Source organism: Diprion similis, chromosome 2 (genome assembly GCF_021155765.1).
Source record: "Diprion similis isolate iyDipSimi1 chromosome 2, iyDipSimi1.1, whole genome shotgun sequence".
NCBI lineage: Eukaryota > Metazoa > Arthropoda > Insecta > Hymenoptera > Diprionidae > Diprion > Diprion similis.
The window spans coordinates 1,912,508-1,928,569 of NC_060106.1; the positions used below are offsets into that span (position 1 = coordinate 1,912,508).

The following is a 16,062-nucleotide window of genomic DNA, read 5'->3' on the forward strand; positions in this document are numbered from 1 at the left end:
GACATTTATGACATAATTTGAAGCTTTCAAGTCTCACGACAGCTAAAGTTTGTATCTCGTTTTCGATCCCTTTGTATTATATCGAGCCATCCGTTATCAACTGTTTCGTCTAGTTCATTCCGTTTCCTAATTTGTTAAGTTTTCCTGTATCTCGTTTATCGAAGACTGTATATTTTATTGTTAGTTGACGTTATTACTTCCGTATTGTATCGAGGTTAAGTTTCTTGTATTTCGTTTACCAAAGATTGTTTATCTTACCTTACGTTACTAATTTCATTTTGTAACGAGTTTTTAAGCTTTCGTGTACTCCGACTGACGAAGATTGTCTGTTTTATTAATTTTTGTAACACCTGCATGGAAAGTCCACTTTTATGCACCATTTACAAGCACCGAAAGTGGTCTTTTATACACATGTGCGGGAAAAACTTTCGCGCACTGCTAGCGGTGCGAGAAAAAATTCTTCGCACATTGCTGGCGGTGTAAATGGTCTGTTGGAAGTCCGCTTTTCCAAGATTACCGGACGTTTTCATTCTTTGACTGGTTGCAATTTGTTATATCAGACTTTCCATTACAGGTGTAACAAAAAATAGAGTTCGATAATAGTGCGAAAGTTGGTAATGCCAACTTCGCGCACTAGTACCGAAAAATACTATTACGTTATTATTCTCGTTTCCTGTATCGAGTCTTTTAAATTATCCTTTGTTTGTTACCACCGTCCGTTGAAGGTTGTGTACGATTTAGGTGGTTTTGAGACTTAACTCCGTTCCTATTAATAAAATAACTTTTCGTTACCTTGTGACGTTGCACCACCGCGTGCACGTCACAATAAGCCCCAAACCCGCGGAGCGAGGCCGAACACGGCCGAACACGGCCAGAATGGTCACTCGTGAGCCAAGATCCGAAAGGAGAACAGCAAAGAGTTCCAGGAAAGAGGAAGAATAACCGACTTCAGGAAAGAAGGTCAGACCACCACCGCACTAATCACCCCGATCACCATCTTGCATCCCGACGTCATCTACCTCCTCCTCCACCCACCCCATCTCATCTCTGCACTCTCGCAAACTTACTTTCCCTGTCTCTCGTCTCCATCCTCCCTCCCCCCATCACGTGCGAGACCAAACACCTCGTCACAACCTTTATTTTAGCAGTTTATAGAAAACTGTGTTGTACGTTCACTATCCGGCCATTCTCCTCCGCCAAATACTGAGCTACCGAGTTCCCTTTTCCCTTCCTATCTTAAGGTGCCGCTGAAGTGACTTGAAAATATCAAATCGTGACGTCATAAATACGTGCAGCGCTTCTGAACGTTGAACGGTGAACTAAGGCCGCTGATTTCATTGGCTTGTTCTGTTAGATCCAACCAATGATGTCAGTTACAGATCGGAACATACTTCTTGTGGACCATAAACGGGCTGCTGTCACATGAAAAACGCCTATACGAATCGAGCCATGTTTACAAAAAAATAACTGATAGTACAAGTTTTCCCGGATAACGTGTGAATCTCCCTGGCGAGGGTGAAAGAAATTGTGGAACAGTGCAATCAGTGAATATTCAACATGCGGTAGCTCCGACCGGTCATGTTTGTTGTCGCGTGATTTTATTCACTTCATCATTCTTTATTATAAACATTATCAGCGATTTGCCTGAGCAGTGACTGAGATTCACACGTACACTATTATTCAAGCTACGATTTAAAATATTTCCGAGTAAGATTCATACTCTCGTTATCGCAGGATTCGTATAGGCGTTTTCCCCCAATTTCCCCGTTATTGGTTGGAATGTTATGTCCTTCAATGCTAATTAGGATAAATAAATCATCTGTGAGCTCGCTCCACCTTTCTACGAAGAAGTTTAGTTTGCCGGCCATAGTTCTGTTTACCTGTTGGTTTATCAGTGGTTCCTGACCGAAGAGGCCATTGACTGAGATTGGTTATAATAGCGCGTTGGATAATGATGTTGTTCTTGGTTCATTCTGGAGGTGGACTGTCGCCTATATCGATAACTCCTTCTGACCTTCACCATTCGCACCTTTCTCCTCCGCGACTGAACTTCAGTTTAAAGTATTTCTGCGACGAAGCGACATTTTCTGATCTTATGGCTGAGGTGGCTTCAGCTTTGTTCCGAGCTTGACAATGTTTTTGACGTTGTTTACAAAGTCTTAGAAGTTGCTGCCGAATATTATCTTTTCTGGTTCTGTTTTTTCCAGTACGTTCTTCATACTTTTTACCAAACCTGCGATTATGAAGGCTCATCGGGCTTGAGATTGCCAGTGAAGCAAGCCTGCTAATAATAATTTAGTTTTCTCGACAAGTTTTTAGCCCTACGGCCCGAAGCGGTGGATCTTCTTTGTCGATTAAAATGTAAATAATATCGTTCAGTACTTGTGACACGGCTGACAGTGCTGACCCTGTTATATATTAATGAGTCTAAGGTATACATCTCTTTTAATTGCTTGTTCATTTACGGCCACTGTCACATCTTCGTTTGAACCAAATGCCACGAAGGAGCATTCCCCTTTCCTTGGAATGAGTGCCAATAATTTCTCCTTTTCGTTATTTGGAATTCCATTTTTCACCTAAATTTTTAATCTTGATGTGAGATCTACCGAAAAGACAAGTTCTTTGTCCTTGTCATCCTCTGACCCATAGCGAGAACTAAATCCATTTCATTTTCGTTTTCGTCGATTCTCTTGTTTAGTGTTTCCTTTTCTTCCTCTTCCGCCTCAGTTGAAGAACCGTGCCGCTAATATTTTGTTGATTTGTAATAATTAAACTCGACATTATAGACTATTTGACCTAGAGGTGTTAGTTTTGTTTGTTTCGATACGGGTGTCCTAATTTCTGTTGAGCCTGTCCATTAGTTAATGGCGTCTCAACTCGTAATTAAGCTCGACCATGGTTTCACATTGTTGTTTCAACTTTAGTTTGAAAAGAAGATTCAGGTGGGTCATAATAATTGAAACTTAGTTTAGTTTAAGATCCGAATTGCATAGCTCCTTATCCTCCTCGATCAAGCGTGTTCTATTCAACATCTCGAACTAACAATGAGCAAGTATGCTCAACTCTCAACGATCGACACCAATGGCGTCGAGACACGTTGTTAAATTTTGGAAAGCTTGTGATGGCCCGATTTAACTTCGATGATCTGCTCGTATAAATTTTCACGTTCAGCTTGCCTGGATCTGGAATTATCTTGTGGGTCATGCCAACTTTCCCTATGCGTGAACGAAATAATTATTCGCACTCAACACTTTAATTTAAACACACATTTATCAACAATGTGTTGTTCTTGTAATCGATTTGGAGATTTGGTTTCACAATGATGTTCTCAACTTATTTAGTTATACTAAGTTCTGAGGTTCTGAATTTAAGTATTCGATGATTTAGATTGATGTGTTCTTGATTTCGAAGTGTTCTGATTTGTCTGAAGTCTGCATTGCTTCCGTATTCGTTGACGTTCAATTTAGTTCCGATGATGATTATCTGTTCATCAGTCTGTTTTGAAATGTGGGAGTTTTGGAAAGACTCTGGCTTAGTCTTCAGCTATGTCAGTGCAAGAAGATTAGTCTTAAAGAGGCGAAGATCTGAGAATGATACTTTGTGAACTGCTTATCTTTTCGTTTCTGACGTTCTCTGCGTTCGGTTATTGAGGTTTATGAAGAGTTCTGTGAATTTGGCTTGTAGACCATACGGTCTATGTGTGAGTTGAAGTTAAAGATACAAAGTTAAGACTGAAAAAAATATGTATATATATAATATATATACTGCATAGCATTACACGAGTGTAAGTTTGGTTGCAAAATAACGAATGGTATGTTGTATGCAGATTATCGGTACAAGACCGTTGTATACTAAGATGGTAACTGTATCTAAATCGATACGGATCTTAAATCTATGGTGTGAGCATGTGAAGCTCTGTTATAATTGTTAATAAATGAGGTCCGGGATGGATGGAATATCTATTTTATTCTTTTCACTGATTGATTAGGAATATTTATTTATCATGATTTCTTAATTCACAAAAGGGGTTGCAGTGATAGTTTACGATTATCTTTTCTACGTTATCATCACTCTCTTCTCTCGCTATGCTTTCACTCTTACCTCAGTCACCTGTCGCGTTGCGCGCGCATCCTCCTCACCCATACATATTTCTACACAGGTAATCTATTTCTATATAGCATAAAATTACACGTATCTCAATAATAGTAACTGAACGTCGATAAGTTACGGTACAAAGAGGTTATCGTTGCATTGTCACCTGGGACGTAACAACGTGATGAAGACTAGAAGTTGTGACGTGGGAGGTGAGCTCCGAACGTCACGTAATATGGTGGCAGATAGCAGTAACACACTGTTAATCTCGTGAACAAGGAGAGAAATATCATAAACTATGTACTCTGCATTGTTGAGCCGCTGATTACAAATTTAGGGCGAAAATAACAATATTCTTGTAATGGAAACGAAAAATCTAATAAATTGCTAGAGTTAACAAAAGAGTTGGAAAATTTTGACCATGACGTACTACTGTTATTAATTTTTCTCAAGAGAGTAAAAAAATATATTTAATCAAAATCGCTATCACATGAAAATGTCGGAACGTCGTTTCTCTGTACCATCAAGATAGTGTACCTTAAAAATCTGAGAAAACGTTCAATAATGAAAGCTACTTCATCGCAAAATAGGAAAATTCTTTAGCAATATTCGTTAGCAATTCCATTTGATAGTAACAGAAAAATGTTTTGTTTTTCTATTTTGTATCATTTTTTCGTAAATAAGGAAGCAGAAATGATGGGAATCCAAAAAATTTTATTTTGAGTTCTCTTACGATTAAGATTGGAATGTTAACAAAGTCTTTCATTGAGGACAGAATGCAAGTATACCTATATTGATCCACATGAGGGTTCTGGGGGGAGATATTTCGGTTTAAGAATGTGAAATACTCACCGTAAAGTGTATTAAAGTCACTCCTGTTATGTTCGTCGTGAGAGACAATTCCTTTCATCTTTAGCCTTGTATTGACGACCCATAGTGGAGTTGTCGTTAAAACGTTAATTATACCTGAGGGCAAGGTCAATTACAATATTCATTGTGAATTAGCATTTGCGTCAAATTTATACTCTGTCGAAGAATTATTTCGACAGCACTGCCGTCACGGAAAAAACCCTCAACTTCGGTGTAGATTCGCACCCTCAAATTTTTGCGTATGAGAATTGAGCATTATCTGTGAGTTAGGGGTACGAATTTACGCCCAAGATGAGAGTTTTTTCCGTGAGGTCGAGGACCTTTTGATGTTCAGTTTTAGATGCCATTTTTAATTTAACTGCTACATTCCGTGAGGATTCTTTAAAGGTGATGATGTAAACTACGCCTCCCTAGCATATAGGCAATCGCAGTTACATCATACATGCAGTCAATTCAGCCACTTTTTTTTATCCTCTCAGATCTGTTCCATAATTGGTTATATAGTAGTACATACTACTTAAAGGTACTCTCTCTAAATTTTTTCAGATTCTTTAATTTACCGGTTTCGGATTTTTTTTTACACCCGTATATCATGGAAGATTAAAGTCGAGAACATTTTTTTTTTTTAAATAAATAAGTTATGTTTGTCATTTTATCTCGTTGAAAGTAGTCTTTTTGATGCCATCGAAAATATAACGTATATTGCATTAACTAGTTCATAGAAAAACATAACTTATTTATGTTAGAATAATTTTTGCCCGACTTCAATCTTCTATGAGATACGGATTAAAAAAAAAACTACTTCCGAAACGAGTAAATTAAAAAATCCGAAAAATTCACAGAGAGTATCCTTAAAACTACTACTATATAAGCAATTATGGAACAGATCCGAGAGTACAAAAAAAGTAGCTGAGTTGGTGCAGAATGCCTCACATATGCCCAAAAATGTCAATCACAATTTTAGACCCCAAGTGTAGGTTTTTTGGTTTTCACTGTATGTTTGTATCAGTATAGAATTCGTAACTCAAGAGATTGATTTGAGGAGGAATTTCCGCGGGAAAGGTTATTGGGTTGACTTGTGCAAAATAATTCAGTTTCAAATTGTTTTCGACGCTTGCAGCTGAGTCCAGCCAGCCATCCTGAGGTTATTTGTCAAACGAACAAAACAAAATAAAGATGCAATTCGTAAAATTAACTTGCTAGACAAACCATTTATCACGCGGTGCCAAGAGGTACATGTGCTTTGAGGTTATGAATGTATGTGATTATAAGTGTGAGGTTATGTCTATAGATTTGATATCATACCACAAGTTTTTACAAAGATAACGGAAAAAGGTGCTAGTCCTCTAGGATCTTCTTCTTCGATGTCAAACACACCATGTATACAATTCCTAAGCTTCTTTCTCACCTTTCTCCAACTTCAACAATCAATACCAACACAATCAAAAAAACAAGGGATAAGCTAGCTAAGAAACAGAATTCAGGACAGGCTCTAGGCCATAAACATGGCATTCCTTACACGCCAAATAAAATTCTTGTATATGACTTTATCTGCTCTGTGGAGACATGGCCAGAGCAAATGTTGCAAAAAAAAAAAATCCCAACACTTTGCCACTCTCCCAAAATGATCGTCTCACAACAAAGATGCCATTAGGCAAATTTAAAAAAACTAAAGAATTTCTTGATGGACATAGTAACTTAATTATTATAAAAGCGAATGTCATTGTTATATTGGATAAAGAGGAATACAATCAAAACCACTGAGAATCTTAACGAAGCACAAGCTTATAAAACCTGTGAAAATCTAACCAACAAGATTGAAAAGCACGTTAATGATTTGATTAATACTATCGAAAAGGAAGATATAATGTCAATCTCAGTGGAATACCCGAACGGCGCTGACCAGTGACATTTTCCTTGCGCGGTTACCGATCTCTGAATGGTCACCGACAGAGCGACTTTTCAAGCCTAAGTAAAGTGAAGTGCCAAAAGGAACGATAGCTGCCTTCTGTTGATGCACCCATCTCATTCCTAACACATACTGTTGTCCTTTCTTTTCGCGAATATTCTTATAAACCTCTCAATAGCTATCATTAAGAATGAATGGACTTAAATAACACAACAAACTGCTTGTTGAGGCCGAAGGACTTTGATATAAGCATAGTTGGTAAACGTGAGACGTCGTAGTCAATAGTGCAGTCTTATCTAGAAGTGATGTGACTAGTGAGACTGCCAGTTATACTTGTAACTAGCTAATAAATAATCATTATAAATCTCAATTATGTGTCTTCACTAACATACAACACTGCTATTTCCAAGAGTGAATTTGTTAAGGCTGTAGAAATTTGCCTCAACTCAACCTACATCATACGTAATGATTGTTTTTACAAATAAATCTTTGGTGTAGCAATGCGTTCTCCGATAAGTCCTATAGCTGATCTGGTCAAGGAAAAACTGAAACAGACTGCTATCAACCAGCTCCTCTTTGATTTGCCTTTTTATGAACGACTAGGGGCTCCGCCCCTGCGCGCTTCGCGCACCAACCCCGCTCGGCGCGCTACGCGCGCCTCTGATGCTCGGCGCTTCGCGCCTCGCGCTTTTGTGCGTTTTATTCGTTTATGGTTCAGGGAGTAAGAGATGTACTTTCTGGAGTTTCCCACACTAACCTTGTCACCCAATTGAATAGAGTGAATATAAGAGATGTCCTTATTGAGTGTTTTATTATATTACTTTATCTTTGGGCTGCAAAAGTCCCCTTCTGTGTTTCTAAAACATGGCACCTTATATCTTGATTACTGAATTCGTATTCCCGTCGACCTGGACCACGAATGCTACAGAGCGGTGGTTCTGGACGACGCAAAACATCGTCCCTGCGACATGTACCGATAAGTACCTAATCAAACAGTTCGTAACGCTGCCCCTGGACGATGAAAAACATCGTCCTTCTGATTACGCTTGTTCCGTCGACCTCGACCACGAATACTACGAAGCGCTGCTCCTGGAAGATGAAAAACATCGTCCTCATGCAACACCGTTCGACTCGTCTACGACTCACCTCCAACTCGTCTCACTGCTCGTGCAGCGCCTCGAATACGCTTGTTCCGACGACCTGGACCACGAATACGAAGCGCTTCCCCTTTACTATGAAAAACATCGTCCCTCTGACCTGGACCACGATTACGCTTGTTCCGTCGACCTGGACCACAAATGCCTTCAGGCGTCCGATCAATATTTTTTTACTAAACAGAGGGATTCTTTTTTCTTTTTATTTTTAAACCGTCAGTTATGGGTTATGAGACCGTGTACCAAGAGAATCGGTGCTTCGCACCTCACACAGCTATTTCTGCTGTGGCTTCAACATGCGTTGCTATGAGTTGAAATTAGAATTTCTGATTTGACAGATTAATCGAACCCAGTTATTTATAATTATATGTTAATTTGTCTATGGGATAAATTGCGAGGAAGGCGGTGCCATGCGGCCGATCGAGTGAAGCTTGTCGCTGTCAGCCGCGGTCCGGCAGAGAATGTGGAGCCATGTTCTGCTTGAACTGCTATCTTCATGCGTCTTAAAAACGCTAACTTCATGTATTTCCACAAATCTTTTCAGTAGATAGAGAGAATAATTCATTTTTTTAATTACTACGAATACTACGGAGCGCTGTTTCTGGACGACCCCTCGTGGTAGCGCTATGCTTTTACTAAAATTCTGGACGGTGTAAAACACATTCACGTTAACCTGGACCACGAAAACTACTGAGCTCTGTCCCTGTACGACGGCAAACACCTTCTCGTCAACCCGCACTACGAATACTACGTAGCGCTGGTCCTGGACGAATGAAAATACATTCCCGGCAACCTGGACCACGAAAACTACGGAGCGCTGGTCCTGGACGACGGCAAACACCTTCTCGTCAACCTCTTAAAAACGCTTACTTCATGCGTCTTACAATTTCAATCTTAAAAACGCTAACTTCATTAATCTTAAAAAACCTTTTTTTATATATAGATAGGTAGATAGATAGATAGATAGATAGATAGATAGATAGATAGATAGATAGATAGATAGATATGTGGACGATATTATTACATGTCTCCACAAGGATAACATGTATGCTCTAATCAATACTTTCAACAATTTTCATCTGCGTCTAAATTTCACCTATAAACTAGAATTGGAAAACAAAATCGGTTCTCTAGACACTTTGATCATCAATGGTACAGGCACATTAATAATATACTGGCACAGGGAAAAAAACTGGTCTGGTAGATAAGTCAACTTTAATTCACATTACCTTTTCCAGTATAAAAAAAGTGTAGCCATCGGATTTTTTAACAGAAATATAGCCTTATTGCACCCTAAATTCAGAAAGAAAAATCTAAGGCTTGTGAGAAATACACTCAAGGATGCGACGTGCACATAAGGCACCATTAATAGAAAATATGCCCATAAGACGAAATTGGAACGTTCTAGCAAATCAATACGACAATCAAGTTCGTAGAAGCGTATAGAAGCATCTATAGAATAAAAACACTCTGGAAATTGATAGAAGGTCGTATGTAACGATATTTATCGTGATTGACTTTTGTGCGTTAAAATTATAAATAAAAGAATAAATAAATAGAAATAAAAAGGACAGAGACGCGATGTAAAAGGGCAATAGCCAATCAAATTAAATATATTGTAAAAAAAGATAAAAAAATATATGTATAAATAAAAAATAAAATCATTCACACACACACATAAAAATAATGTAAAACAACACTTAATGGAACATGAATGATTTTAAAAGAATGACACAGTTTCTTTGAATAATCCTTGTCGCGTTATAACTTATCTTTCTTTCTTGTGTCGTCGAGTGTCGTCGAGTCGGTCCGTATTATTTTACCAATCAAAAATGCAAAATCCAACAGGACTGTCGAGATTACAATGTTTTTCGCAGATGATTGGCCAAATTTTGTGTGCACTCGAGACCATACCGTGAGGTTGCTTAGTTAAGCTTAAAATTGACAGTCGTGCTCTGTATGAGGTTCCTGGACCGACTGCCAATAGGCCGTGAACCTTGACGTGTCGCACACATACACTTCCACTGATATCGGCCAACCATCGACGAGTCTGGCGCTCTGATATTCGAATCTCACATTACCCCCCCCTGACTTTTATTTTGTTGCGTATCTGCCAAATAAAAGTCATACACGTTCATTCATATTTCATTCATACCTTGTTACTCATTTTCATTTTATGTTGTCAATCTCAAATTTTCTTAATTTCTAAATAAATATATATATATATATACATGATTTCCTCTTCGTTGATGGTCTTGCTGTACACTGACGAATCATACTTCGTAATAATATGATCATTATACATTGTCTACAATTCGTAATTATGCGTTATCTTTTATATCAGACTCAATTTAGTAAGTCATCATCGATAATTTATAGCGGATTTCATTTAAATTATAATATAAGATATATCCTTCGTCATTCATACCTATAAATCTATTAAAGTCTTACGTATAATTATTACAAAATGATGTAGTGAAGATCGGAAACGATTAGATTTGTGACAAGAAAGCAAGTTGCTAAATGTGTTGATATTTTCTTAGATTAGTTCTATTATATGTACCTTTAATTTTCTCTAAATCCTGTGGATCTGATAATACAAATGCATTTCGTCCAATTATTTTTATTATTTTATATGGTCCTTGATAAATATGGAAAAATTTATGTGTTACTCTATCTAGTGCATTGGATGGTAGCGGAACTTTCAATAATACCAGATCATTCACTTTTAATTCAATTACTCGTTTAACTTTTTGACTATTTTTACGCTTTTGAAAGCTTTGCTTCAAATTTTCTCTTGCTAGTAAAATTTTTGTTTGATGGTCGATTGGTATTGTATCAGGATATTTAATTATTTTCTTTATTTGATCTGTAGGCGTTTCACCAAAATGTAATTCGTGTGGAGTGTATCCTGTGCTGAAATGTGTAGTAATATTCAAGAGAGTTTCTATCTGAGGTATAAATTTAGCCCATTTGGTGTGTTGATCTGCGCAAAAGGTTCGGAAAAGTCTACCTAATTCCCGCATGACACGTTCCGTCGGGTTGGATTGTGGATGACGAATGCTCGAATAACAAATTTTGATGCCTTCTTTTTCTAGAGTATTTTTCCAAGCGTGAGCTGTAAATTGCGTTCCGTTGTCCGATAATATTCTCTTTGGCTTACCTGCTTTTGGAATGTAATACTCTAAAATTTTCTTCAGACTGGAATGAGTTGTAGCTTTTTTCATTGGATATAAACTAACATACTTAGAAAACGCATCTATCATTACAAAAATATATTGCACACCTCCAACTGATCTTGGTAAGGGGCCATAAAAGTCAACAGTCACCAATTCTCCTGGCTCGTCAGCTTTCACCATGTCATATTCTCCTTCCATATTTACAGATATATGTTTAACTCGTTGACATAAATCGCAATTGATTACAAATTTTTTAACATCTTTAACCATTCCTTTCCAATAATAGTTATTCTTCAAATATTGTAATGTTTTGTACTGTCCTGGATGACCCAGTTTTGAGTGAACAAATTGTACTAAAGATTTCTTTAAGCATACAGGTACCACGACTTGCCACAGTTTTGTTGTTTTGTCTTGATGGAATAAAATGTTTTTATAAATTTGAAAATAAGGATCTTCCTCATTACTATTTGATAGTTGCTCTTTTTGCTTTAATATTAATTCGTCATTGTGTTGTAATTTAGCCAGCTTCTTGAATTGATTTTTTAAATCTTTGTCCATGACTAAACTAAGGATTATATTTACAGTTTGCATATTAGTTTTTTCCGGTACCTTAATGAACGATTCTATTTTTGATATTATAAGAGGTTTTTGCGAATCATCTACAATTTCAAATTTTCCTTCAGGATTCCTGCTAAAGAAATCTGCCACCTTATTGTCTGTACCTCGACAATACTGAACATCAAACCAATATTCATTCAACAACAAACACCATCTTATCAATCTTCCGTTATGAAAGGTACTATTTTTGAGAAACGTTAAACTTTTATGATCAGTAATTATTTTAAATCGATTCTCTACTAGGAATGTTCTAAATTTTTGAATAGAATACATAATCGCAAGTAGCTCTTTTTCTGTTGTGGTATAATTCATTTCTGCTGCTGTTAAACATCGGCTTGCAATTGCAATTAAAAAATTATCTTCATGATCATCAGTTTGATAGAGAATCCCACAAATCCCTTTGTTACTTGCGTCAGTCTGCAATTTAAATTGGCAATTTGGTATTATATGACTTAACGTTACGCTTTTCATAAAATTTTCTTTAAGTAATTTGTATGATTCAGAATGTTCTTTAGTCCAATTCCATAGTGCATCTTTTTTCAACAGTTCTCTGAACGGATCTAAATATTGTGAATGGTTGATACTAAATTGTCTATAGAAATTACAAATTCCGAGAAATCGCTGAAGTTCTAATTGATTTCTAGGTTCTTGAAAGTTTTTAATTATAGCAAGTTTTTCTGGATCAGGAGTGATTCCTTGTGGTGTTAATAAAAATCCTAAAAAGATAACTGATTTTCTACAAAATTCTGACTTCTCTAACCGTAATGTAAAATTATGTTCAAGCAATCTTCTGAATACAAGTTCTAAATGTACGAGATGTGTCTCAAAATCTGGTGAAGTTATTAATAAATCATCTACATAACAAGTTAAAAATGATGAGTACTCATTTCCAAACGCTAAGTTTAAAGCTCTAATAAAGGCACTGCCTGCTGTCTTTAAGCCAAAAGGGACTCTACAAAATTGATACAAACTAGATTCGTGTAAAAATGCTGTTAATGGTCGAGATTTTCGTGATAATGATATTTGCCAATACCCATGAGTCAAGTCAATTGTAGACATACATTTTGCACCATGATGTTTTTGTAGTAAATCTGAAATATTTGGTGGCGATTCGTTGTCACCTTCGACTACATCATTTAAAAATCTGGCATCTAGGCAAACACGTATCTGATTTCTCTTTTTCTTTACAATTCTCAAGGGATTACAATATGGACTGATCGAACGTTCAATTATACCTAAATCTAGCATGTATCCAATTTCTTTATTGACTTTTTCTTTTAGTGCAAGTGGTACTGGATAAGACTTTCTAATGTATGGATTTTGTTTTGTCAACCTTATTTCATGCTCATATACGTCAGCACACCCTGGTTTGTCCGAAAATAATGCTTTATATCTATCTAGTAAGTCTAACAACAATTGAGCCTGAAGATCATTTAGCGTCGTTAGGTTAACCGCGACCGATGGAAGTTCCTTGAAAAAGTTATGATCCTCCTCAAGATCATTTATTTCCCGATTATCTTTGGATTTTACAGTTGTGTGAATATTATAAGAATCTTGAGTTTCAGTTATGTTGTTTACCTTTGAAAAATCATTAAGTGATTGCGAAAAATCAGCTTGATTACATTCTTCAATATGTACTGTTTCAGATGTTTTTAATTCAAGAATTTTGTGTATATTCACATTACTTTCATCATTTTTATCATATTCATTATTTTTAACATTTAATTCTATTTGGGTATCATCAACTATTTCATCAATCACATCTTTGCATAACACATCATTAATTCGTTCCGGGTAATATTCTTTGTCATTATCAATTTCTACATTATCTAAATCGTTGATTTCTTCCAAATTTTCAACAGTCTGTATATCAAAACATGAATTATCAAATTTTGTTGTAATTATCTGTATAACCATCACGTTATTGCTGGTTGAAGATACTAACTTATTCAAAGTTTCCCATTCGAACGACACTTTTGAACCACAAACTCTCATGTGATTAACTTCGATCGTACGATTTTTATAATTGATTATTACATTATTTCGTAACAACCAATCGTTACCTAGTATAATTTGATTCGCTAAATGAGGTATGACTAAACAAGGATAATCCAACTTTTGATTATCTATGACCATTTCCAAAAGAACTTGTTTTTTGATTGTAGTCGCCTTTTTACCTATAGCTGGAATGACTATCACATTACTAACCGGTAAAACATGTAATTTGTTTTTTGCATATAATTGATTAAATAACTCTTCTGAGATTGCTGTAACTTGACTTCCAGTGTCAATTAGTGCTTGAAAATGATTTTGCATAACTGTTACTATAAGATGTGGACATAAAGGAGTAATTGTCTCTAAATTTGAACTATTTACATTTTTATCTAAATTTACATCATAAGCTAGGTCTTCTATAAAATCAAATGGGTTACGATGCGGTGCCAGACCTGTTTTCATCGCATCGATCTTCAGTTTAAAGGACTATTTTGTGAATTGCCAAATTGTTGAGAGCTACTATTTGACGAGCGTGAACTCCAATTGCTATTTGTTTGTGGATATCTATTATTATTGCTATTATAATTATACGAGGGCGGTGGAACACTCGTATTAGGCAAATTAAAATTAGGAAAACTACTTATATTATTCTGATAACTATTAGGATATCGATAACTGTTTGATGCTTGTTGTTGAACGCCATATCCCTGGGGATCAAAATTGTTTTGTTTATTTACTTGTCCCATTTTAACATTTGAACCATAATCTTTATTACTGGAAAAATTTCTTCTCCTTTGTTCATTGTCTTTTTCTTCTTGTATGACATCTAATTGTGACAAGGCAGTTTCAATCAGTACTGTTTTAGAAAAATCTATTGCTATCATTGATTCTTTAACACTATATGGCATTTGCTGTACAATACTATAATTAATTTCATAATCGGACATTTTTGGTTCAAAGTATTGTGCCTCTTTTACTTGCTTTAAATAATAATCTCGCAAATTACCATCGCTTTGTTTAAATCTGCGCTGTGACCATCTGTTCTTTTCTCTAATTTGTATTGCGATTGAATAAAACTCTTGAATAAACGCTATTTTAAAACCATCATAATTATTAACTCTACCTCTTCGTCCATCAATCCAAATTTTTGCTCTACCCTCCAACGCAGTTTGTACAACCCATATTTTCTGTTCCTCAGGTACATTTTTAACCGTAAAATATTTTTCCAAGTCATTCACAAATTCACGCGGATTTGTATTATCTTCTCCAGAAAATTTAGGCAATTTAATATCAATATTGAAAGCTTGTAAACGATTTATCAACCCACTAACAACTCTACCCTCTACGTCACCTTGTTGTGCTGCTTGCTGAGCTCGAGTACGATCAACTAAACGCTTTTGTTCCTCATTTTCAAGTCGTAATCTGTTTAGTTCTGCGTTCAACTCGTCATAATCCTTTTTTTCTCGCATGATTCTCTCCAGCTCCGCACGCTGCTCGTCTATTTTCTTTCTTTCCTGTTCTAATCGTTGCCGTTCCTCCTCCATCTTTTGACCGTTATCACGACCAGATTTCAAATTCTTTGGTGTCTTTGGAATTGCGCCTTGCGATTTTTGCTGTTTTTCGCCTCGATCCGTCGTATTTTTGGACCTAGTTTGAATTGGCGAATGAATAGTTTTACCCACCATAAATGTTACGTTATGTTCTTATAAACTAATTACAAAATCATGAGATGTCGAGCCTTTGAAACGTTGGGCGCCAAATGTAACGATATTTATCGTGATTGACTTTTGTGCGTTAAAATTATAAATAAAAGAATAAATAAATAGAAATAAAAAGGACAGAGACGCGATGTAAAAGGGCAATAGCCAATCAAATTAAATATATTGTAAAAAAAGATAAAAAAATATATGTATAAATAAAAAATAAAATCATTCACACACACACATAAAAATAATGTAAAACAACACTTAATGGAACATGAATGATTTTAAAAGAATGACACAGTTTCTTTGAATAATCCTTGTCGCGTTATAACTTATCTTTCTTTCTTGTGTCGTCGAGTGTCGTCGAGTCGGTCCGTATTATTTTACCAATCAAAAATGCAAAATCCAACAGGACTGTCGAGATTACAATGTTTTTCGCAGATGATTGGCCAAATTTTGTGTGCACTCGAGACCATACCGTGAGGTTGCTTAGTTAAGCTTAAAATTGACAGTCGTGCTCTGTATGAGGTTCCTGGACCGAC

The 16,062-nt window shown here is 36.2% G+C and overlaps 1 protein-coding gene across 2 annotated transcripts in view; it reads right to left on the reverse strand.

Moving 5' to 3' along the window:
* LOC124415845 (peroxisomal membrane protein PMP34) overlaps positions 1–16,062 on the reverse strand; it is a 57,007-nt gene that overhangs the window by 16,748 nt on the left and 24,197 nt on the right. For both annotated transcript variants that reach the window (XM_046896520.1, XM_046896521.1), the window contains exon 5: positions 4,945–5,058. In XM_046896520.1, coding sequence (XP_046752476.1) covers positions 4,945–5,058 — 114 coding nt within the window. The remainder of the gene's footprint in view (positions 1–4,944; positions 5,059–16,062) is intronic.